This window comes from Aspergillus ambiguus, assembly GCF_047715705.1.
Source record: "Aspergillus ambiguus strain CBS 117.58 unplaced genomic scaffold BDV59scaffold_1, whole genome shotgun sequence".
NCBI classification, from domain to species: domain Eukaryota; kingdom Fungi; phylum Ascomycota; class Eurotiomycetes; order Eurotiales; family Aspergillaceae; genus Aspergillus; species Aspergillus ambiguus.
This window is the reverse complement of record NW_027395514.1, coordinates 622039-644602: the sequence shown is the minus strand read 5'-3', so window position 1 is coordinate 644602 and position 22564 is coordinate 622039. Positions and strand designations below refer to the sequence as shown.

Sequence of the window (22564 nt, the reverse complement as noted above, 5' to 3'; positions counted from 1 at the left end):
GCTGTGTGAACCGTTACAGAAGTTAGAAGTCAAGCAAGGGTACCTATGACATGAACGATTAAAGTGCCTAATGCGCAGGGATCAGTTCTGCGCTCGTACTCAATATTTCTTGCCTGGCGAGCGGTGCACAAAGAACGGGATTCGGTTTGGGGTATAATGGAGTTGCCTGCTGCCTCTGCGAAAGCGATTTGATCTGCTGTCCCTATCCACCGCTTAACCGGGATCCAACCTACTTACAGGTTAGAGGAACCTTGTGGGTGGGGGGGCCGGTTTCGCGGGCAGCAACGGCTTTAGATATCTGGAGGGGATGTATGGATGGGTGATTGCGCGAAGTTACATGGCTGCATGATGTTGGTATTCATTAGGTGTACACGCGGAATAGAAACTAAGTCTAATCACAGATATATGCCACAAGGACGTCGTGATTTCACAATTCACCAACTGCCTACCATTTCGAATCAGTAGAAAAGGATCCGATCCATACATCCTGGTCCGACCCCCAAACCCACGATATAAACGATGCTCTAACAATCCTGAGTAGAGAACACCATTTATCTCTAGATCAGGCGCTCCAGCTGCCTCAACAAACCGTCAGGCTCGGCAATTGCTTGATTGCAGATATCATCCGCGCGAGCCTTGGTATCGCTAACAGAGTAGATACGAAGTTCATCGGCATTTCCAGATGGTCGAATATGTGCAACGTCATCGTTGCTGAATGTGATCCGAACTCCGTCGGTATAGTTTGTGAGCTTAACTGGGGAGAAGCCAACCTCATCAGAGAATACCTGCTGAAGCTCACGACGAATCCGGAAAATATGGCGGCCTTCGTCACTGGAGATGCTGCGGGTGCTTATTTTGCCATTGCGATCCAGCGGACCCATGCCCTCCGGATAATATAGAATCCCATGCATGTCATCCTCTAGAGGCGAAAACCGCTTTACAATCTTTGCACTCGTCGACCGCGGGAAGTTGCGAATGACTGCAGCCCGACTGAACCGGGCGGGTAGGGATTTGAAAAGTGTCGAGACGGTTGTTTGACGCTTGCGTGCTGCAAACAGAACACATAGAAGAGGAAGGACTGCATCGCGCGTAGGCAGAGCCGGAAGTCTTCTACCTTCGTGTTCAATATCCGAGCCAGTGAGGAAGCCACCATTGGCCTCCCATCCCAGGACACGACGGCGATGTTTAGATACAGCATTCTGCATACCAGCAATCACGTAGGGGCTACCAATTTTTGTCTTTGGCTCCAACACTGGCGCAAGAGGGCCACGGTCAATGGCATCGTTAGTGCTAATGGGGACGACCACTGCGTCCGCCCCTAAGAACTCGGCAACGACCATACCTAGGAGATCGCCGCTGAAAAAACGGAGCCTGCCATCTTCTGGCGCCAGGAGAAGGGGACGATCGCTATCGCCGTCCGTGGAGATGACCGCATCGAAGTTCCCACCCGCGCTGTCGAACAGTTTTTGAACCGTATCAAGTTGAGCCTCGTCAATCGCCTCGGTATCGATGGGGACGAAGGTCTCACTGCGGCCGACAGGGAGTACTTCCGCTCCAAGTGACTGGAATAGCTCGACTATGAGGTCACGGCCGACGGCGGAGTGTTGATAGGCCAACAGCCGTATCCCCTGGAGGGTATCACCCTTGAAGAAATCAAGGTAGCGTTGGATGTACTCGCGCTTCCCATCGTGGATGGGGGCCACAAGGGTCGAGGGGGCATCACGAAGCATCCCTTGTTCGTTGAAAAGGGACTGAGAGAACGGATTCTCCAGAAGCGTTTTCCGGACAATCTCCACTGACTCATTGATAGGGCGTTCATCCTTTTTCAGCAATTCCCCTTTCGAGGTGTTCAGTTTGTAGCCATTGCGATCGAAGGGTATATGGCTTCCCGTGACCATGATACTTCCCTTCCCCCTTTGCAAAGCGAACAGAGTGAGAGCAGGGGTGGGGATGGCGCCTAAACTAATAGGTCGCATACCTGAGTCCCTCAAGGCCTGTTCCACGGCCTGGCAGAGACCACCGCGGTTGGACTCAACATAGTGAATGGAACTGGGGCGAAGGTCATAGGCGTAATAGAAGTCGTCTCCAGATGCAATACCCCCTTCAGACGGAGGGATCGCTTGGAGGTGGCGGATCTCACCGAGGACATTGATGTAAATCTCCAGTTGAGTCAAATCAACGATCAAGCCACGTCGACCACTAGTACCGAACTTGAGAGGCTGTGGTTTGTAGGCGAGATGAGCCCCTAGGGAATGTGGGAGAGACATCTCTGACTGTGTTGCTTTACTGACGGGGGGATAACTGGAAGATGATCAGGGGAGATTCAGTTGATCACCTTCGAAATATTTATACGGACCTAACGTGTTCACCGTATTTGATCAAACCTTCAGACAGGACAGGATGTCATCTACCATGTTCCATATCCATTTATAGACTGACAAAAGTACATATTACGTACGACGTTCTACATGTTGCTCCCTTCCCCATACCCCCGCGCAAGGCGAAGAAATGATGAAAAGAAATATGCTCCACCAGGTGGAAAGTGCCAAAGAATACGCCTGTCAATGACCCGAAGGCCGTTGAACGGCCTGTTCCGCCGCGCTGTGCAATGCAGGGACCAAACCGTGGTGGACCGCCTTCATGATCGCAGCCACCCAAACAAGGTAAGTATGAAGAAAAGAAAGAAAAAGAAGAGATCAAGAGAAGGCGGCGGAGTCGAAGTATTTATGTTACCAGTGGATCCCGTGACTCGGCGCTAGTGCTAAGCGAGATTTCCACCAATCACAGGTGGCCCGATACTGTTCCTCGCAGCCTTAACAACCAGGCACCAGAAGGCATCTCCTTAGTCAGTCACTCCATCACGTGCCCGCGAAGTTTTGGTTGAGCAGCAGCAGATCAATACAGGTCGCTCGACAACCTCCTCCATACACTCTCACTCGCCATCATGCGGAACAGGGCCACTACGCCGCTGAGCAAACCAGTACGTCTTTTGAATTCTCCCTTCTTTCATACCCCCGAACCCCAGCTGACCCCCGACAGAAAATCCGACAATCATGGAGCAAATACAACCTTTTTAACCTGCAGCGTCTGCGCAACCCCCCGACCCTCACAAAGACCTTCTTCCAGCAGAAATGGACCGCCAAGTCCATGGCTCGCGCCTACCACGGTGAACAGGTCCGCGAGTCGCAATGGTCCCGCATGTTCTCGCGCCGCCTCCGCAGCGTCGTCCCCATGAACCCCGTCAAGCTGGCTCAGGACGACGGCTCCGGCATGGCCGCCGGCCGTGGGTCGGGTTTGGACGATGCCGCCAATGTCGACCATGGCCGTGCCACCGCTCGCCTGACCCCCTTCACTCAGATGACCTTTGCTCCCCTCGAGCGTCGCTTGGACGTCGCCATCTTCCGCGCCTTGTTCGCCAGCAGTGCCCGACAGGCAAGACAGTTCGTGGTCCACGGTGCGGTGACGGTGAATGGGAAAACGGTTCGTCAAGCTCCTATCCCTCAGTTCCGGTTGTGTGGTATGCAATTGCTGATGTTTTCGCCCTGTAGATGAGATACCCCGGCTACCTCCTCAACCCCGGTGATATGTTCCAGGTCGAACCCGAGCGCGTCATGTATGCCACCGGTGCCCCGAAGGATAAATATGAACGTCGAGAGGCCCGCGTCGCCCGGAGAAAAGCCTCCGAAGAGAAGACCGAAGGCGCCGAGGAAGGCGCCGCCGCCGAGGAGACCAACGAGCAGAAGGAGTCCGAGTCGGAAGGCAAGGAAGGCAAGGAAGCCGAGAAGGAGCACGAGAACCCCCGGGAAGCATTGAAGGCTCTTCTGGCCCAGGCCAAGACCATCATGGCCGGCAACAAAGACGTTCTGCCCGCCAAGCGCAAACAGGAACTGCGTGGGTTCCAGAAGGCCGTGAAGCGCGTGCTCTCCCGCTCCGAGTCGAGCACCGTTCTCACGGACAATCTGGAGTCGCAGTTCTCCGAGCTGACGACTCTTCTCAAGGCCAAGCGGGCCGAGAAGAAAGAAGCCAAGGAGTCCAAGCGTCAACAGTCCAAAGAATCCTCGACTCCGGCTTCTGAATCCACGACGACCGCCACCGCCAGCGAATCCCAGCCCGGTGAGAAACTGTCCGAGGCCTTCCGCCAGGCCGCCGAGAACCCTGAGGAGGAAGTTGACACGTCCGAACTCACCGACGAGGAATTCGACGTGCTCAAGCGCGCCCTCGTCCAGATGCGCGACAACCCTATCGACAGCACAAAGCCCTACGCCACGCCTTGGCGGCCCCGGGACTACATGAGCGCCTTCGCCTTCATCCCCCGCTACCTCGAGGTCAACCACAACATCTGCGCCGCCGTCTACCTGCGACATCCCGTGGCCCGGCCCGGGTTCTCGGAGGTGCCGACGCCGTTTGGCGAGAGCGTGGGAACTGCCGCCTTTGCTTGGTATCTGAGACGCCGGTAAATGTGTATTAATTTCTCGATGACTCCTCCCTTTCCTTGTCTCATCTCTTCTATATTCTGCGGACATGGTCCACAGATTTGTATTACTGGGTCCTGGTCTTATTTATGGTTTAGCATCCGTCAGTGCACATAGATGTATTCTTTTTACTACTTGTACGTCTTTCACTACTTTATAGCAACTTGAATGTTAGGTATTGTACAATGCAGGATGTTGATATTCTCCATATATCTACAAAATCTAGATCTTTGGGCTTGTACCCTACCTTCATAATCTTCAGCATAGTCACTGTATTGTTCAGAGAGTACGGTACCTAGTACCTATGTGACCACCACTCCTCATTCTTTAATACATGTACCGGAAATAAAGATTCCCCTGGTCTATGTGGTCTCCAAATGCATACGCCAACTTTTGCTCATTGGGATCTAGTTCATGTATGAAATCTGATCACAGTGGATAGTGGCGTATTGCTGGTCATGTATGTAATATACGGAAGGTTATTATTGGTTGAGAAACCTGGGGCCGGGAACATTTACCGTACGTGACGATACCGGCGAGGCCACGCTGCCTCTTCGTTTGCGACCTCAACCAACTTCAATCCACTCCGTCGATTCTCCTTCCACCTCCTTCACTCCCTCTCTCCGTCCCCTCTGTCATCCATTGGCCCTTCTTCTTCCTAGTAATTCTCCCTGTTAACTAATCATACCGCTCTTTACCTTTTTTTCTTCCGATTTCCGCCTCTTCCTGCACAATGGTGAGTGTTCTCAATCCTAAGATACCTCATCCCGACCACAGAAAGATCATCGCTAACACCGTCAACTCCCCAGGCTTCTCCCCGCGCTGCTTCTCCCATGACCTCCGGCGCTGAGTCCGGCCCTGACTCCAAGACTGGTGCTGCTGCCGCCTCTGGATCTGTCGCCTCCGTGAACCGTCCTTCTTCTCCCACTCCTCCCGGTGGTCCCCGGGCTGCTCTGCGTCGTCGCGCGGCCGCTGACCACAAGGAGTCCCTCCGTAATGCCCGTCCCAGCTCGACTCGCGCGGCTGGCGCTGGTGGTTCCTCCGGCACCATGCTGAAGCTCTACACCGATGAGAGCCCCGGTCTGCGCGTGGACCCCGTCGTGGTTCTGGTTCTGAGCTTGGGATTCATCTTCTCCGTCGTTGGTCTGCATGGTATGTGATCGGTCTAATGTGGTTGTCTTAAGATGGTCTGGATACTGATGTCCTCCCAGTCATTGCCAAGATCACCCGCAAGTTCTCCTCGTAAAGTACCCTCGTCTGTCGGTCGTGTCGTCATTGTCACCTTTCTACATTCGTTGGGTAGATTCGTGGTACGGTGGAACGGAAAACTCCTGGAAAGACGGACGGTGGATCTACATCTAGGGCAGCATCGATTTCTCTCGGATGCGCCCCATGAACCGCAGCCGCCGCTGGTCTGATCCTTCTCAATCATATACCCCTTTAGTGCCTTACACCTACTCCCTCTCCGTGCATGCGGTCCGTGAGGGTCCCTCTTGACTTTCCCACCCTTTGTCTGGTTGTTTCATCGATTATTTGCAATACTGGCGTTGAACCTACCTGCAGCGTAGGTTGGACATGTTGGTTGGATTCGGATATTGTTGCATGGCTTGAGCACATCGTCGATGGCCAGTTGAGAGAAATGCATTGTATAAATAATACGAACGGAGTTCTCTACCCACAGGATCTGGATGTACACAGTAATTCTGCGCAGTAAGCGACACTGGCCGCCAAGTGCCCAGGTCGCGAACACGAGGAGAAAGTCAGATATAAAGGACCCGTGACTTGGCATCGGCCAGCTCCGTTCCACTCAACGGTCAATCGATTAGTGGAAGGTGCAGTCAGTTATCAGGATCGATCGTGCTTTCCTGTTCTTGACTCTCTGGCTTGATAGCGGCTTATCTTGCCCCCCGGCCAATCATCGTGTTCGGCCGTAGATAAGCCTCCTCCGCCAATCAGATAGCCCTTCCGCTCAGCTTTATCAGTCCATCCAACTTCGACTCTCCTTCTTCTCCATGTCTTCTCCTTCCTCCATGACTAAGGGATCTCTATCAGTATCCCAGGAAGGATTCTTCCTTTCGTCTGATCGTCACCATGACTGCGAATTCGGAGACCCAGACACGGGGTATATCAATCTGCAGTCCCCGTCCCTCTCGTCCGGCCTTTTCTCTTGACAAAAGACAAGCTTCCTACCTTTCTGGATACCGGGAATTCCCGTACCCACTTCGTTTATGCACAAAAATTCGATATTGAGTAACCAATTGACAAGCTACACTCCCTCAATCTATACGACATGGCCGCGGAAGAGGTCAGGTTCGTGGCCCCCCTGTCGCAAGGGTTCGGCTATGGTATCATTATCGGTCTCGGTTTTGCCTTTGCCCTCGTCATGATCTTCATCACATGGGCACTCAAGCGCTACCAACATGAAGTGATCACCTCCGAAATGTTCTCCACCGCAGGACGATCCGTCAAATCGGGTCTGGTGGCTGCAGCCGTCGTGAGTAGCTGGACTTGGGCTGCGACTCTCCTCCAGTCTTCTGCAGTAGCTTACCAATATGGCATCTCGGGCCCTTTCTTCTATGCATCAGGTGCGGATCATCTTATTAAACAGGAACCACTCAGGTCTAACATGTCTGCAGGCGCCACGGTGCAGATCATTCTGTTTGCAACGCTGGCTATCGAACTCAAGCGGAGAGCCCCCAACGCCCACACCTTCCTCGAAGCCCTCCGGGCCCGCTACGGCACCCCTGTACACATCGTCTTCATCGTCTTCTGCCTCATGACCAACATCCTAGTCACAGCAATGCTCCTGACCGGGGGCTCCGCCGTCTTGACCTCTCTCACCGGGGTGAACACAGTAGCAGCCTGTTTCCTTCTCCCCATCGGTGTTGTCCTTTACACAATCTTTGGTGGTATCAAGGCCACCTTCATCACCGACTACATGCATACCGTCGTCATTATTGTCGTCATTCTCATCTATGCGTTCTCCGCCTATGCGACAAACCCTGTTCTTGGGTCTCCAGGACGCGTCTACGATGCGTTGGTGGCTGCGTCTCAGCGATTTCCTGTTGAAGGGAATGAACAGGGTAGCTATCTCACGATGAGGTCAAAAGAGGGTGGTATCTTCTGGGTAATCAACCTTGTCGGTAAGTTTCTTCCAAGAGGCCCTCATGATAACCAATGCTAATACTTGTTTAGGTAACTTCGGGTATGTCAAGACGCATGAACACATGCAATATCCACTAACATCCATATAGTACCGTCTTTCTCGATAACGGCTACTACAACAAAGGTATGTCATCATCCGTCCGTCCACCAGCCTCAAGACTAACCCTCACAGCCATTGCCGCTCACCCCGTGCACGCTTTCCCCGGATACGTTATCGGCGGCCTCTGCTGGTTTGCCATTCCCTGGCTCTGCGCCAGCACCATGGGAATCTCGGCGCTCGCACTGGAGGGCACCCGACGCATGAGCCAGAGCGACGTCACCGCCGGTCTGGTTCTCCCCTTCGCGGCCGTCGAGCTACTGGGCTACAGCGGCGCCGTCTGCACGACACTCATGATCTTCATGGCCGTCACCTCCGCCTTTTCCGCGCAACTGATCGCCGTGTCTTCGATCTTCACCTATGATATCTACCAGGCATACATCGACCCAGCCGCTAAGGGCAAACGTCTCGTCTGGATCTCACACATGTCCTGTCTGATCTTCGCCGTGTGCATGGCCGGCTTCGCTACGGGGCTATACTACGCAGGCATCGGCATGGGCTACCTCTACCTCCTCATGGGCGTCATCATCTCGTCCGCCGTGTTCCCCGGCGCCATGACCCTGGTCTGGAAGGGCCAGAACCGGATCGCTGCCGCCGCGTCGCCCGTCCTCGGTCTCGCCATGTCCCTCATCGCCTGGCTCGTCACGGCCAAAAAGGAGTCCGGTGTGCTGACCGTCACCACCACCGGCGCCAATTACCCCATGCTCGCAGGCAACGTCGCCGCGCTGCTCAGTCCACTTGTCTTCTCGCCCGTGCTGACCTACGTCTTCGGCCCGCAAAACTACGACTTCGAGTCCATGCGCGCCATCCGCAAAGTCGACGACACTGACGTCGCTGCCGCTGCCCACGTCGACATCGAGCTTATCCCCGGTGAGGCCCCCGCCCAGCTTGACGGTGCCGCCGCCGCCGAGGAAGAACGCAAACTCAACCGCGCGGCTCTGTACTCTCGCACCCTCACCATCGGCATGGTCCTCTGCTTCCTCATATTGTGGCCCATCCCCATGTACGGCTCTTCGTATGTGTTCAGCAAGCCGTTCTTTACCGGCTGGGTTGTCGTTGGTATCATCTGGCTGTTCTTTACGGCTTTCGGCGTAGTCGTGTTCCCGTTGTACGAAGGTCGGGAGAGCATCGTGCGCACGGTGCGCCTGATGACGCTGGATGTGATGGGACGGAGGCCCAGGAAGATTGATGGACAGAAAGAAGAGGGTGGTCCCGAAGAGATGACGTCGGGTATGGCGACGCCGACAGAGAAGGTACCGGTCAAGGAGTAGGCTGTGTCTTTTGGTGTTGCCTATCATGCTGTATACGTAATGTTTTATACGAAGTCTATACCCCTTTCGTTGCTACCAATTAAATCGATTGAATGGATAGTTGAAAGAATCTGATTAAACGAGGTATCTCGTCGCAAATATCATTAAGTAGCAGCAAAACAGAACTACACAGGAGAACATAGAACGCCTTTACTTGTAGCTGAAATTCTGCTGAGGCGGCGGCTGCTGAGGAGCGGCCCCTCCCTGTGGATACCCGTAGTAGGCCTGCGGCGGCGGCGCTGGGCCAGGCATGATGCCTGGAGGAGGTCTCGTATCCGGCGTGATATCGGGACGGTCACTGCGGGGTTAGTTTGGGGTGGTAAAGATAGAAGAGACAGGAAACGGGGTGGGTACCGTAGGTCCTGGGTGTAGCGACAGGTGTAGCATGTCACTTCCTGGTAGGTGTCAGTTGCATTGATGATAGTACTCGGGTTTAGGATCGATTGAAGAGCATACCTTATATTTATGAGTGGCGAGAGGAATCACGGGCTGGTGTGGTTAGCATCAAGCCGTACGTACAATAGCAGTGGCAGTGAGAGTGCACATACAACAAAGCAGACAGTGAACCAGGGCCTGAGACTGCATCAGCATAGTCGACTTGTACAAGAGCACGACAAAACTCACCATCGAGTGCGACAATGTCCATTCCAATGCTGGCCTGGAGAGGTATGGGTCAGGAACAGGGACGATGACTAAGGCACCGACTGGGTAACTAGGTAGTTCAGTAGAACATACAGTTGTAGCAGTATGCGCGAACGTTTTCATATCCCTCCAGCATGGACGAGAACTCTAGTTGGGGTTAGCTTTTCTGTCTCGAAGATTCCCACCTCAACCACGGCGGCAGGATGTTCAAACTGGACATCGCGAATGCATGGCACGAACCGCGGAGTTGCGGAGAACAGGCAGTATGAGACTATGGGCCAGGAACTAGACGTACCATGCGTTCCGAAGGTGATACAGATAGCCATGATGAATATGAAGACAATATGAGGGGGCAAGAGGAGAGTCTGAATAGGATCTTGCTGGGTATCAACGGGGATGGAATGGCGGTGGTGAATGAATGCTGCACAGGAGGCAGCGATAGAAAGACGCCGGATGTTCTGGGGCTGACGTGTGGCGCTGTGGCTTGGCGTCTTGGCGATCACGTGTGTCGTTTCCATTTTATTTTTTATTTGTTATTGAATTGAGGGTAGATGAAGTAGATCAAGCAGGCGACTAGACGAGTAGACGAAGTAGATGAGATGTGTTGAGTAGTGGACCACAGGTGCGGTGATATGATGTTGTGTTTTCAGTATCCTGGGCGTGGAAGATATATCTTCCCGACACACCGTACGTATCGTCCAGAACAACAAACGAGATAGATAATGGCTACACTTTTCCCAGAGAAGTACGTTACAGCTCATATAATCAAAATCCACATTGAACCGAATAATCATGTAACAGTATAGTAGTATATCGCTGAACGAAATGAGGACACGGATGACTAGATCCTGAACCATCGGTCTCAGCCACTTGCCCCCAATTGGCTATCACTCGAACAATAACATCATTTGTCGCACGCGACAGTCCCAGACTCGACGGACGACACTCATTGGGTCTTGAAGAGGAGGATGGCGCAGTGTCCGAGGTAGAAGTAAATGAAGTGTTTCGTTTCTGGCTCCAGATTAGAACAGGAAGTCAACCTGGCCAACGACTGGCTTGCGTACCGTGCGTAACAAAGCTACCGAAGTTTCTGCCCACGACGCAATGCCATGTGGCGCCTTTGCGGGAGTCGAACTGCACACACGTGAGCGACGAGCGACGAAGCGCGGGCTGGAGGGGAACAACGAACTTCTCTCTTGATGTATTGGGCGATATCCTGGGACCATTAGCATGAGATTCTCCCCATAGAGACTGAAACACTCACCTTCTCAATGTGGTACTTCTCCATCGCCTCGATCGCTACTCAATTAGCCGCCAGCTTGTCGCCGAGGTCTCTTCCGAGTCAACCCACCGACTTCGACAGCCTCCTGCTGCATATCCTCCGTCTATATCCCGTAGTGTAAGTAGTTGGTTCCGATTGCCATCCCGGGAATGTCATACCATATCGACGGACTTGATTTGCGCTGGAATTTGTTAGCCATAGCTGGTCAGTCCCTCGGGATAGCACTCACGCTCCAGCTTGTCCTTCTTTTCGGTAGCCATATTGTCGATGGAGAGGATGTGTCAAGAAAGGAAGAGGATGAATAGCGGAATCAACCGAAGCAGCTGTAGACAGACAAAGTAATCCAACAGAAAATCCAACAGGCGGTGTTTTGCGCGCGATGACGAGGAGCTCCGCGTTGTTAAGGGGCACGGACCAGCCGCCTTCCCTCTCACCGCCTTCGGCTCTCTCGCCAAAATTAAAATGCTTCAAATTTTTTTTTCCTTTTCTTCGACTTCTTCTCTTTTCTTCTCGCACCCAACTTCCCCCCTGCTGGCCAAGGTGAAGCCACAGGCATTCGGGTCTACTCTCTACAATGGAGACAACCAGAGTGTTCGTCTCTGGCCTTCCGCCTACCTTCTCCAATGACCAACTGCGGAAGCATTTTTCCTCTCGCTTCCCCGTCACCGACGCTCATGTCCTCCCTAAGCGCCGCATTGGCTTCGTCGGCTTCAAGAGCCCCGACGTGGCCAAGGAGGCGGTTGCCTACTTCAACAAAACTTACATCAAGTTGTCCAAGATCTCCGTGGACATCGCGAAGCCGGTATGTGCAGTCTCGTCTATTTGCTCTTCCGTGTTCTCTCCATCCCTCCTGTCTTTCCTCCCATTGCGTTCGCTGACCGATGAAGGTGGTCTGGAACTGACCCGAGTGGCTATAGATCGACTCCGAACCTGAGCCCAAAAGACGCAAGAAGGAGGATGTCCCGGAGGAAACATCCGCGAGCACGCTCAAGCGGAAACGCGATGGTGAACCTGCCGCGCAAGATCCCAAACTCCAGGAGTATCTGTCTGTAATGCAGCATTCGTCCAACACTAAGACCTGGGCGAATGACGATGACATTCCTCCCGCAGTCGCCAACGGCACTGCGGCAACGGCCCAGTCCGAAGCTCCCGCCGACGCCCCGGAAGACCTGACCTACGCACAAAGGAAGAAGGCAAAGCTTGGGGGCGCGGAGGAACCATATGCCTCTGAGAAAGTCGAGGGTGAGCCCATGGTGGTTGACGCCACTGAGAACGGGCCGGATTCAGAAAAGCCTTCCGAAGGAGATGACACCGCCCCTCAGACAGAGGAACAGCCCGTTTCGGACGCCGACTGGCTTCGGTCCAAGACGAGTCGTCTCCTTGGTTTGCTGGACGAGGACGAGCAGGCTGAGTTCACCTCTGCGGCACCGCAAAATCCTGCTCCTACCACGCAGGTGGCAGAGCCTTCAGATGCCGGTTCTGAAAACGCTGAAAATGCTGAATCAGCACCGGAGGATGCCGCTACCAAGTCGGCTCCTGTCCCAGTGGTCGACACGAATATCGAAAATATTCGCATCTCCGCTCGTCTATTTGTAAGGAATCTGCCTTATGATACGACAGAGGCGGATTTGGAACCCATATTTGGCCCCTACGGCAGGGTGGAAGAGGTTAGTGCCTTTCCCCTTTCCAATTCTTCCCCCTACCCTTCAGTCTCAGCCGCCCTGCGCTGGGATCGCTCGCATGATGATCTTCCTGATAGGGACATCCGATGCAAAGCATGTGATGTGAACAGGACAAGAGATTTTAGTAGATGCTTCTTGGTGTCTGAAGAGCGACCATTCCCTCAATTGCCTTGTTTTACATATCAAATACGTTTTGATTCGGGCAAAAGCTAATTTGTTCAGATCCACGTTGCTTTCGATACTAGGAATAGCTCCAGTAAGGGTTTTGCCTACATCCAATATGTGGATCCGGAGGCGGCCGTCGAAGCCTACAAAGCTCTAGATGGGAAGAACTTCCAGGGCCGATTACTGCATATTCTGCCCGCTTCGGCAAAGAAGACGTACAAACTTGACGATCAGGACCTGGCAAAGCTTCCGGTCAAGAAACAGAAGCAGATCAAGCGAAAGCAGGAGGCTTCATCGTCTACCTTCTCCTGGAACTCTCTTTACATGAATGTAAGTTCACAATAGGCAGTATATCACTTACACCTGGCTAACAGTCCTAGACTGACGCAGTTATGTCTTCAGTCGCTGAGCGGCTCGGTGTGTCAAAATCCGACCTGCTGGATCCGACTTCCGCCGATGCGGCAGTGAAGCAAGCCCATGCAGAAACGCACGTTATCCAAGAGACGAAGGCTTACTTCACTTCCAACGGCGTTAACCTAGATGCCTTTAAACAGCGTGAGCGTGGAAACACCGCTATTTTAGTAAAGAACTTCTCCTTCGGCGTCAAAGCCGAAGACCTGAGGAAGCTGTTTGAGCCGTTCGGACAGCTTACGCGACTACTAATGCCGCCCAGCGGCACAATAGCTATTGTTGAATTTGCCCGGCCCGACGAAGCGCAAAAGGCCTTCCGCGGGCTGGCATATCGAAAACTCGGGGATTCCATCCTTTTCCTCGAAAAGGCCCCCAAGAACCTCTTTGACGCCTCGGCGGCTCCACAGAAACCCGTTGTAGAGACCAAGGCTATCTCGCAAGGATTCTCGACCGCGGAGACTTTCGCGGCGGACGAGGCTGAAGAGCTTGGACCTACTGCAACCCTCTTCGTAAAGAACCTTAACTTCGACACCACAAATGAAAGATTCGTGGATGTCTTCCGACCGCTGGACGGGTTTGTGTCGGCTAAGCTCAAGACGAAACCCGATCCCAAGCGACCTGGGCAGACCCTCAGCATGGGTTTTGGCTTTGTGGACTTTAGGACCAAGGCCCAGGCCCAGGCTGCGCTGGCCGCGATGAACGGCTACAAGCTTGATCAACATGAACTGGTAGTTAGAGCATCTCATAAAGGTATGGATGCCGCCGAGGAGAGACGGCGCGAAGACACGGCCAAGAAGATTGCTGCGAGAAGGACGAAAATCATCATCAAGAACTTGCCGTTCCAGACGACCAAGAAGGACGTCAGGTCACTCTTTGGAGCCTACGGGCAGTTGCGCTCTGTGCGGGTTCCTAAGAAGTTTGACCGGTCTGCTCGTGGGTTCGGTTTTGCTGACTTCGTAAGCGCTCGTGAAGCGGAAAATGCCATGGATGCGCTGAAGAACACCCATCTTCTGGGGCGGAAGCTGGTGCTGGAGTTTGCCAACGAGGAGGCGATCGATGCGGAGCAGGAGATTCAACAGATCGAAAAGAAAGTAGGAGAACAGCTGGACAGGGTCAAACTACAAAAACTCACGGGCACGGGGCGCAAGAAATTCACGGTAGGGACCCAGGGCGACGAGGAGCAGTAAAGGCCGCTGCCGCCCTTCTCCCTGTGCAGAGGGTTGATTGCGATGGAGGAGAGATATTAAGCCCCCTTGCTTGGCCGAGTGGCCGATGGCCCCAAGTCGACGTGCAGCAACACGTTTCCGCCGTCAAGCCCGGTACCTGCAGGACGCGTCCTGCAAAGGGCCGCATCTCGTGCAGATTAATCCAGATCTGTCTTCCATCCCATCTCGGCTTTTTCAATATCCTTCAAATCTAGGCTGCATGTACCCCTCCTCCCCCTGGACCGATACCCATAGTAAGAGCGTGCATCATGGACGCCCTGCATTCAACGCGAGAGTCAGGACGCTAAGAGGCCTCAGGTCCAGCCTACATTCCTGATGTCTTGTTTGTAAACAATCTCTGCATTCCGCAATTATAAGGATGGGCATTGTTGTTGGCCACTTTGCATTCCTCGGAGTGGTCGCTGCCCCAGCTCTTGTGCCTGTACCTGATCTCCAAACCGCTTTCGAGGCTCGTTCCGTGCGGTGTGAAAATCTCCGAGTAGACGCTCACTGGATCGTGCTCCCTGAGAGGCCCCTTGCGTCGGTTTCCGGATTGGTTCATCGTGAACTTCCTGTCTTCCTGATTTGCTGCCACAGGGCGGTCACTGTCCCTTGACACCTCCCGGGACGCGTGAAGCTCTGGTCAAGGACCCCCGCCTGGGGTCGTTGCCCTCGAGGGGAGGGGGTCCATCTAAACAAGCAGCGTGATCGAGCAATGTAACTAACTGGGGCCACATTGCGCGCTCTCCCCTTCGAGGGACAGGAATGGAGGCCCTATAAACACCATGGCCTTCGCTCCCACATTCTCTTTCCCAGGTTCTTACATTCTCTTCGAGCAATTACGTTCTTTGATCCGCTCTTTGGGTACCGCAGCGTTCTTGCAAAGTAGTAAACATTTTGCGGTCATCTACAGCTCTCACTCTTTGGAATCTGTCATTCTTTCGAGAGCCTATCTTGGGTGCTCCGCTCCATGGCTACTACTGACTGGCAGCCTGACTTTGTACCTCCGAATCCACCAGCCCTAGAGAGTGTAGGAGCCCATACGGATCGGGCTCTTCAGAATACCTCAGGGAACGTGCAGTCCTATTCAGACAGCCTCGCCCCCAACGACACCACGCCGCGAGAGAGTGGACACCTGCATCAGTATGCTCACAAGTATCCTCCACCACTCCCAATCCCCGCCCATCCTGTCCCTACGGCTGCAAGCCTCCACCATCAGCATGTCCTAGCCAACCGATGGCAGCAGAAGAAGCTCCGTCGACTTCAGTCCCTTGGACCCAACCAATTGGTGGGTCCTCGTAGGGGAAGGAGCTACCTCAAATCCCAGAAGTATTTGGAGTATCGGGCCCGACCTCGTCGGGACACCGGCAAGGATGGGGAGCCAGTCTGGTCGGACGAGCTGGAGGATGCCTTCCAACAAGGTGAGCACGCCATGTCCTCCTTCAATGATGAGACATGCTAATCACGGCCACAGCACTCGAGGCAAACCCTCCAATGGGCCGCAGAAAGTGGTCTGAACGGGGCAAGTCCTACGGTCGAAACGAGCTGATTGCCGAGTTCATCTACAAGGCCACCGGCAAGAGGAGGACTCGCAAGCAAGTATCCAGTCACTTGCAGGTTCTTGACTCATTCCTTAAAGGGGATCCTGACTGTAAGAGATCACTTCACTGTGTCAACTCACTCCACTAGACTGACACCTCCCTGCAGGGGAACGACTGGTCCGGGAACAACCTACGGACCGTGCTGCAGTCCAGCCTCAAGCAGCAGGTCCACGATGGAGAGCCTCCATGGAACACCCCTTGTCAAGCCATTACCACAGTCACCTCCATGCTCCTTACCATGACCCCCTGCGACCCGTGCAGCCGTACGGGGGAGAGCTACCTCCTCCACCCTTTGCCCCTAACCCCAGTGCACATGATGCCAATATCAACACTGTCCAAGGCTTGAGTTTCGACATGTGGGTCAGTGCACCGAATCATCCTGACCGGATCGAAGATGCTTTCCATGTGTATACTCGCTTGCAGGGAGACCAACGCCATCAGGTAGCTCCTCCAATGAACCTGGAGGATTTCGTCGGATGGCGGAATTCCTTCCCTTACCTGAACTCTTTGATGGCTGATCCAAGCACTTCCCTGAACTGCGAGATCATCCTACTGGAAGCCACCCTCGAGTTGATGGATGACTTCCCTCCGCCTGGCTCTAGGCTGGGCATCCAGCTGGAGCTGGACTTCACTCATCCGGCCACAGGCGATGCACCGGTCAGCCAGATGGACAACTGGTCCTACAGCACCTACATGTATGAGGACAGCCAGAAGATCCTGGAGGTGAACCATCCCATTTCGAAGCCACCCTCGTCGAAGGTCAAGCCGCCCTTCGAATCGTCATGGTGGGCCAAGCTCTTCACGCAGCTCACGCAGGAGAAGCAAATTGCCGAGAAGGCCGGACACCATCATGCTGCGGATGAGCACACCCGGCACTTCTTCCGCACGATGACCGCCGTCCAAGAGATCCGGGCTTCCCCTCCCAGCTCCCGCCGGCTATCCAGTCAATACCCCGGGTCCGCGGGAGACGAGACTAAGCGTGTCGCGATCTTGCTCTGGAAGTTCCGCCAGACACCTCCTGGCCAAGTTGGCACTACCACCTGGCGGAGACTCATTCCTCCGCCAGACCGCACGACGACCAACAGCCCTCGTCCCGCAACGGGGATCGGTCTTCCGCCTCCCTTGTCGCTGGATTCTATCCTGCTGAACAAGCCGGCCCCCAACGTCTACCAGGCGCCTCCGCAGCTGCATGAGATGATGCACCAGCACGGGGCGTCCCAGCCTCATTGGCCCTTATACCCGCCCCCGCAAGACAACATGTACTCGTCGGGGAATTTCGACCTGCTGAACTCCATCTCCAAGCCGGAGGACGGCCTGGGCGACAAGACGGCGGTCTCGTCGGTGATCGACCCCTTCCCCAGCATGCAGCAGCATGAGACTACCCAGCCGCCTAACCTCAATGGCAGCACTGGCGGTCCGATTATGCTCAACGTGCCGGACATGTCGCTGTCGCACCCCAACCTGAACGGGTACGGGATGAGCCACGAGAGCCACCACTACGTGCCACCGCCGCAGCAACACGGCGTGCATGTGCCCGACAATCACAATGTGCTCAACAACATGTTCGCGTCCGGGTCACAGTCGTTCGACGAGCTGGGACACAGCAACCATGCGGCATGGTCGGCGCCGTCGACCAGCCTTCCCTCAGACGTAGGCTCCAACGGCTACAGTCATCTTCCGTTCCAGTCGGAACAACACACGCCTGCCACCCGCGAGCCTCATCAGCCCAATGGCTTCGAGGGGCTGATGGGGACGGACCTGATGGACAAGCTCGTGGGAAACATGCCGGGGGACCCTGGCATGAATGGGGCAGGCCCCGACCACGCCACCTCGGCGTACCCTGAAAACAGTACGGTCGAGGCGGTTTAATGTCTAATCTTGAGAACCGTTCTAATGATTTTGTTTAATGATAATTATGGCTGCAAAAGTTGTATTTTTACTAATATCCACTGGGTTTTGCTGGTTGGGACGGCGAGGGAGTTGGGCGATTGGCGGATGGACATTGGGTTCGGGATTATTATTTTCCTTCTGGGAGGTGTATACTATGATTACGAATATTATATTATTATCATTATGGAGTATTCCCCTATTACCCATAACATGGACGACCTTGTGGCGAAGACTGAGTGGCGGAAAAACGCCGCCTCCAATTTAGCCGTTTTAGCCGTTATCGATAGGGTCTATACTATGAAACCCACGGTCCAATACAGCCGCCACCACCAACTTTAGCCTCAACTCCCACCAGTTGTGGAGCTCCCAGTCTGAAGATTTCGAAAGACGAGGTGGTCTTTTCTTCTTCCTTCGGCTTATTTCTTCCTTCTGCTCCCTCTTTTCCATTCTGTCTTCTTTCTCTCCTTCATACACTCACTCGTCTCAATCCAATCTCTAAGTCACCATGGCCTCCCCTACCATCAAGCTCAACAGCGGATACGACATGCCCCTCGTGGGCTTCGGTCTGTGGAAGGTGAACAACGACACCTGCGCTGACCAGGTCTACCACGCCATCAAGGCCGGATACCGTCTCTTCGACGGCGCCTGCGGTATGCAATCTCCCCCCGGTTCCGCGCAAGCATACCACCCATACTAATCAAGACAACAGACTACGGCAACGAGGTCGAGTGCGGCCAGGGTGTCGCTCGCGCCATCAAGGAGGGCATCGTCAAGCGCGAGGAGCTCTTCATCGTGTCCAAGCTGTGGAACAGCTTCCACGAGGGCGACAAGGTCGAGCCCATCTGCCGCAAGCAGCTGGCCGACTGGGGCGTCGACTACTTCGACCTGTACATTGTGCACTTCCCCGTGGCCCTCAAGTACGTTGACCCGGCCGTGCGCTACCCTCCCGGCTGGAGCGCCGCCGGCGACGGCTCCATCGAGTTCAGCAACGCCACCATCCAGGAGACCTGGACCGCCATGGAGGGCCTCGTCGACAAGAAGCTCGCCCGTAGCATTGGTGTCAGCAACTTCTCCGCCCAGCTGCTCATGGACCTGCTGCGCTACGCCCGCGTCCGCCCCGCCACCCTCCAGATCGAACACCACCCCTACCTCACCCAGCCCCGTCTCGTCGAGTACGCCCAGAAGGAGGGCATCGCCGTCACCGCCTACTCCTCCTTCGGCCCCCTGAGCTTCCTCGAGCTCCAGGTCAAGAACGCCCAGAACGTGTCGCCGCTCTTCGAGCACGATGTCGTCAAGACCATCGCCCAGGCCCACGGCAAGTCCCCCGCCCAGGTCCTCCTCCGCTGGGCCACCCAGCGCGGAATCGCCGTCATCCCTAAGAGCAACGACCCCACGCGTCTGGCGAAGAACCTCGAGGTCACCGGCTGGGATCTCCAGCAGAGCGAGATCGACTCCATCAGTGCGTTGGACCTTGGTCTGCGCTTCAACGATCCCATCGGCTACGGCATGTATGTGCCTATTTTCTAGACTTCTTCCTTCCTATGTTTTCCTTTTCTCTTTATGTTACGACCGTATATACATACAGATACAGTATATAGCATGATTATGACAATGGACAGTAAAAATCCAGACGGATCTTGTATAGCAATGAATAGTAGTAATGGCAGTAATGATAGGATGGGAAATGCAAGAGGGAACTGGTCTGCGGATTTCAGAAGCCCAAATGCCGTCCACCGACTTCATAGTCTTTCAAATTGTATACCAGGATCTGAAAAGCACAACTCGAGGCTACTAGCCGACCCCTCCACTAGTTTCGCAGTGGCACCTTTAGTGCTTTTATTACATTATGTATTATGTCTCCATTTTACTAATTTAATTTGCCTTTTTTACCACTGAAATAAGAGGACACAGAAAGGAACTTGTCATCTCTGGATGCCAGAAGCATGAATATAGCGTTTCCACCAGTGGTCTTCCAGGATTCGACTCTAGCCTGTACGGGGTGGCCGCAGCCTGCCGTTTCTGTCTCCTTGAAGGCGAATATATTCGTTCTTCGTAACGACCCCTAGGAGACACGTGAGACGGATGCCCCGCCTGCTAAACCCCTCGGTCACAGATAGACAGCACTCCTAGTTAGATTCTCAGCGTATACAATCCCTCTTAACTCAGCATAAAGTCCCTGATAATGGATGAGCATTGTGCTCTATGTCCTTCATCTGTATTCTACTACTCCCCCAATGAACATGGACCATCTGAACAGGAATGTTATGACCTTTTCCATCAGCCATGCTCCGCCTGTTCTGTTGTAGACTCCCAGGCAGATCTCCTGTGTGGCTTTTGCCAGCATCTACGATTGAGGCATCTGGTAAGATGTGTGAAACCCGAAACTCGAAGGAGACTTTTGTTCTCTTTGCGGAAGGGGCTGGTAGAAGACCATATTGTGACTGAATGTGGACTATGTCGTTTGGTAAACCATATGATTATGGTTGGGCTTAGTGCTGCACAATTATCGGAGCTGAGAAAAGCAAACTGCGATCTCGTTCTCTACCCGGGGCTGCCTAAGGACTCACAGTCAGAGGGATCAAGTGTTTTCTCCGCCGAAATCTATGCACATTATTCTGAAGGGGCTGGAGAGGCAAGCATTTGGGTTGGCGATCTTCACATCGATGATATTAAAAGTGGTAAGGCATTCCATCCTTCGTAACATGCATAGCATCCTTACGAGACAATCCAAGCTTCCACTGCGTCTCCCGTTGGGGAAATGATATCCTGGGTGTCTTTAGTGGGCAAAATAAATGAATGCTACGAAACACATAGCGAGTGTCAGCGGGAAGCCCACTGCAGTCTTCCTCCAGGCTTTCGGGTCATCGACGTGAGTAGACGATGTCTTGTTGAGAAAAGTAGTTGCCGCTTTGTTGCCTTGAGTTACGTATGGGGGCCGAATCCTCAGTCATCCGTGCTTGCAGCCCGCCGGGTCACAGTCGATGAAATGAAGAAAGATGGCGGTCTCCCTGCTTCAAGAATGCCCCAAACAATAGAGGACGCCATTGAAATATGTGTCCGAATGGGTGAGAGGTATCTGTGGGCTGACAGGCTCTGCATTATACAAGATGACGCAGAGGACAAGAAAAATCAAATAGAGGCGATGGGCGACATTTATTCCTCCGCGCAGCTTGTGCTCGTGGCGGCCTATGGCGATAGTATGGAATTTGGGCTTCCGGGCATCGGCTACCCAAGAAAGGCCGTTCAGCATAGTGAAGATGTCCTGGACTTGCGAATTACGAATGTGATTCGAGATGTTGAAGATGATCCGCTTAACATGTGGGCCACTCGCGGATGGACATACCAAGAGGCTGTTCTTTCGAATAGGCGGCTTTACTTTACAGACACTCGGGCCTTCTTCGAGTGTGAGCGATTGCTTTGCCATGAGGATCAGTTCAACATCGAAGAGAGTCGGAATGAGCTCTTCTCGACCAGGCTGACTATTCCGGAGGATGGGTCGCGTTTTCAGTCCTTTACGCGCCACCTTGGGCATTACACTTCCAGAAAGCTCACATATCGGTCCGACGCTCACAAAGCGCTTTATGGTATCTCCACGTCGTTATACAAGGGAGCTGGCGCCTTTATAAAAGGGCTACCGGTAGTAGATTTTGACCGCGCGTTGTTATGGTACCCTGACATTGGGCAAAACGCCATAGAACGTCTCGAAACTCAGGAAGAAATCTTACCGACGTGGTCGTGGTTATCGGTCATGAGCCTGTCTGATCCGGTTCACTACCAAGCAACGGATTTCTATGGAACTCTAGCGCCTTGGTATGATATAAATGGCCGTGTCGCCTCTTCTGGTTCTATAGCAGCCTTGAATGGTCACCCTGAGTCGGAACCGGATGAGGATTGGCAGGTTTATATGGCTATGGCCATCAAGGAAGGATGCGTGGGAAGCGTGTCCCTCGCTTTCTCCTTGACAGCCGACAACTTCCCGGCCGTGCGTGAGCTGTTCAATAGCCACTGGAAGGATTACCAGTCATTCTGCAGGGAAGCCATACCATTGACCATCAAGGCGTCTGATTTACCACATGGCATTGCCACGGACGGAGCACAGCAAGGAGTCATAGCAACAAGGTGCCACACTGCACTTCTCCGGGTAACTCCAAGACCTTCCTATTCCTTTGACATCATCAACTCAGAAGGAGATATGATCGGTGGGCTTTGCGGAGACACTGCAAGTCTGAGAGAACAAGCCCTCTCTCCGGGATATAACTCGCGCGCTGAGTTCCAATTCATCGCCCTCTCGGTGTCCGGGAAAAGGCTTTACTCAGGGGAATCCAGTCAGAAGAACTATACTGATGTTGATGGGAACCCGTTGAACAAGATACCTATCGTGAACGTGTTGATGATTGCCAATCACGGGGTTTATGCACAGCGTCAGGCGCTGGGCTGGATATACCTTGTCGACTGGGCTACGCTGCAGCGAGTGTGGAATATCATCGTGCTTGAGTGATGGGAAGTAGGCATTATGTGTCTCTGAGAAGGGGTTTATCATATTTGATGCACTCTTCCTACGAAACTAATTTACGACTTTGGATGTATACAACCCATGACTAATCGGCCCTTCGGACCGATTCCGCCGACATCGTCACTACTC

At 53.7% G+C, this 22564-nt stretch overlaps 11 protein-coding genes across 11 annotated transcripts; 8 read left to right on the top strand and 3 right to left on the bottom strand.

Annotated features, from left to right (window-relative positions):
* Positions 1-339: 339 nt before the first annotated feature.
* BDV59DRAFT_166631 (Phosphoglucomutase, first 3 domain-containing protein) lies at positions 340-2497 on the bottom strand. Its single transcript, XM_073687743.1, has one exon. The coding sequence runs from the start codon at positions 2265-2267 to the stop codon at positions 558-560; it is 1710 nt and encodes a 569-aa protein (XP_073553074.1). The 5' UTR covers positions 2268-2497; the 3' UTR covers positions 340-557.
* A 370-nt stretch (positions 2498-2867) lies between these two features.
* BDV59DRAFT_166630 (mitochondrial 37S ribosomal protein uS4m) lies at positions 2868-4698 on the top strand. The gene is made up of 3 exons (XM_073687742.1): positions 2868-2980; positions 3040-3480; positions 3549-4698. The coding sequence occupies exons 1-3, from the start codon at positions 2945-2947 to the stop codon at positions 4455-4457; spliced, it is 1386 nt and encodes a 461-aa protein (XP_073553073.1). The 5' UTR covers positions 2868-2944; the 3' UTR covers positions 4458-4698.
* A 365-nt stretch (positions 4699-5063) lies between these two features.
* On the top strand, positions 5064-6361 carry BDV59DRAFT_166628 (SEC61-beta family protein). Its single transcript, XM_073687741.1, has 3 exons — positions 5064-5208; positions 5282-5624; positions 5684-6361. Exons 1-3 carry the CDS (start codon positions 5206-5208, stop codon positions 5716-5718), a joined length of 381 nt encoding a protein of 126 aa, XP_073553072.1. The 5' UTR covers positions 5064-5205; the 3' UTR covers positions 5719-6361.
* A 41-nt stretch (positions 6362-6402) lies between these two features.
* BDV59DRAFT_2814 (sodium:solute symporter family protein) lies at positions 6403-9442 on the top strand. Its single transcript, XM_073696114.1, has 4 exons — positions 6403-7057; positions 7109-7615; positions 7668-7677; positions 7727-9442. The coding sequence occupies exons 1-4, from the start codon at positions 6763-6765 to the stop codon at positions 9003-9005; spliced, it is 2091 nt and encodes a 696-aa protein (XP_073553071.1). The 5' UTR covers positions 6403-6762; the 3' UTR covers positions 9006-9442.
* On the bottom strand, positions 9195-10012 carry BDV59DRAFT_197234 (rhodopsin family protein; the record flags this gene model as incomplete). Its single annotated transcript, XM_073692870.1, has 7 exons — positions 9195-9342; positions 9399-9439; positions 9501-9533; positions 9593-9617; positions 9669-9702; positions 9780-9833; positions 9982-10012. The coding sequence occupies 7 exons, from the start codon at positions 10010-10012 to the stop codon at positions 9195-9197; spliced, it is 366 nt and encodes a 121-aa protein (XP_073553070.1).
* Positions 10013-10369: 357 nt separating this feature from the next.
* Positions 10370-11419, bottom strand: BDV59DRAFT_166619 (dynein light chain DYN2). The gene is made up of 7 exons (XM_073687740.1): positions 11198-11419; positions 11127-11149; positions 11038-11071; positions 10951-10985; positions 10876-10902; positions 10751-10820; positions 10370-10697 (listed from the first exon to the last, which is right to left on the bottom strand). The coding sequence occupies exons 1-7, from the start codon at positions 11226-11228 to the stop codon at positions 10633-10635; spliced, it is 285 nt and encodes a 94-aa protein (XP_073553069.1). The 5' UTR covers positions 11229-11419; the 3' UTR covers positions 10370-10632.
* A 123-nt stretch (positions 11420-11542) lies between these two features.
* On the top strand, positions 11543-14879 carry mrd1 (RNA-binding ribosome biosynthesis protein MRD1; the record flags this gene model as incomplete). Its single annotated transcript, XM_073694861.1, has 4 exons — positions 11543-11770; positions 11886-12635; positions 12873-13145; positions 13196-14879. 4 exons carry the CDS (start codon positions 11543-11545, stop codon positions 14411-14413), a joined length of 2469 nt encoding a protein of 822 aa, XP_073553068.1. The 3' UTR covers positions 14414-14879.
* On the top strand, positions 14781-15174 carry BDV59DRAFT_166613 (uncharacterized protein). The gene has a single exon (XM_073687739.1). It carries the CDS (start codon positions 14811-14813, stop codon positions 15045-15047), a length of 237 nt encoding a protein of 78 aa, XP_073553067.1. The 5' UTR covers positions 14781-14810; the 3' UTR covers positions 15048-15174.
* Positions 15175-15401: 227 nt separating this feature from the next.
* abaA (transcription factor AbaA) lies at positions 15402-17901 on the top strand (the record flags this gene model as incomplete). Its single annotated transcript, XM_073692869.1, has 3 exons — positions 15402-15852; positions 15906-16082; positions 16139-17901. The coding sequence occupies 3 exons, from the start codon at positions 15402-15404 to the stop codon at positions 17899-17901; spliced, it is 2391 nt and encodes a 796-aa protein (XP_073553066.1).
* A 526-nt stretch (positions 17902-18427) lies between these two features.
* BDV59DRAFT_197230 (aldo/keto reductase) lies at positions 18428-19449 on the top strand (the record flags this gene model as incomplete). The annotated part of the gene is made up of 2 exons (XM_073692868.1): positions 18428-18572; positions 18632-19449. 2 exons carry the CDS (start codon positions 18428-18430, stop codon positions 19447-19449), a joined length of 963 nt encoding a protein of 320 aa, XP_073553065.1.
* A 952-nt stretch (positions 19450-20401) lies between these two features.
* BDV59DRAFT_190146 (HET domain-containing protein) lies at positions 20402-22420 on the top strand (the record flags this gene model as incomplete). Its single annotated transcript, XM_073691716.1, has 2 exons — positions 20402-20600; positions 20655-22420. The coding sequence occupies 2 exons, from the start codon at positions 20402-20404 to the stop codon at positions 22418-22420; spliced, it is 1965 nt and encodes a 654-aa protein (XP_073553064.1).
* Between the last annotated feature and the right edge of the window lie 144 nt (positions 22421-22564).

What these genes read in the sequence shown, in the direction of transcription:
- BDV59DRAFT_2814 (XM_073696114.1), top strand. Translation starts at nt 6,763, where the DNA reads ATGGCCGCGGAAGAGGTCAGGTTCGTGGCCCCCCTGTCGCAAGGGTTC. An exon ending in CCCTTTCTTCTATGCATCAG is followed by an intron (nt 7,058 to 7,108) that starts GTGCGGATCATC and finishes ACATGTCTGCAG; the next exon opens with GCGCCACGGTGCAGATCATT.
- BDV59DRAFT_166628 (XM_073687741.1), top strand. An exon ending in CTCCGTCGTTGGTCTGCATG is followed by an intron (nt 5,625 to 5,683) that starts GTATGTGATCGG and finishes ATGTCCTCCCAG; the next exon opens with TCATTGCCAAGATCACCCGC.
- BDV59DRAFT_166631 (XM_073687743.1), bottom strand. Translation starts at nt 2,267, where the DNA reads ATGTCTCTCCCACATTCCCTAGGGGCTCATCTCGCCTACAAACCACAG.
- BDV59DRAFT_166630 (XM_073687742.1), top strand. Translation starts at nt 2,945, where the DNA reads ATGCGGAACAGGGCCACTACGCCGCTGAGCAAACCA. An exon ending in CTACGCCGCTGAGCAAACCA is followed by an intron (nt 2,981 to 3,039) that starts GTACGTCTTTTG and finishes GACCCCCGACAG; the next exon opens with AAAATCCGACAATCATGGAG. An exon ending in TGACGGTGAATGGGAAAACG is followed by an intron (nt 3,481 to 3,548) that starts GTTCGTCAAGCT and finishes TTCGCCCTGTAG; the next exon opens with ATGAGATACCCCGGCTACCT.
- BDV59DRAFT_166613 (XM_073687739.1), top strand. Translation starts at nt 14,811, where the DNA reads ATGGGCATTGTTGTTGGCCACTTTGCATTCCTCGGAGTGGTCGCTGCC.
- BDV59DRAFT_166619 (XM_073687740.1), bottom strand. Translation starts at nt 11,228, where the DNA reads ATGGCTACCGAAAAGAAGGACAAGCTGGAGC. An exon ending in AAAGAAGGACAAGCTGGAGC is followed by an intron (nt 11,150 to 11,197) that starts GTGAGTGCTATC and finishes AACAAATTCCAG; the next exon opens with CGCAAATCAAGTCCGTCGAT. An exon ending in CCCAATACATCAAGAGAGAA is followed by an intron (nt 10,821 to 10,875) that starts GTTCGTTGTTCC and finishes ACGTGTGTGCAG; the next exon opens with TTCGACTCCCGCAAAGGCGC.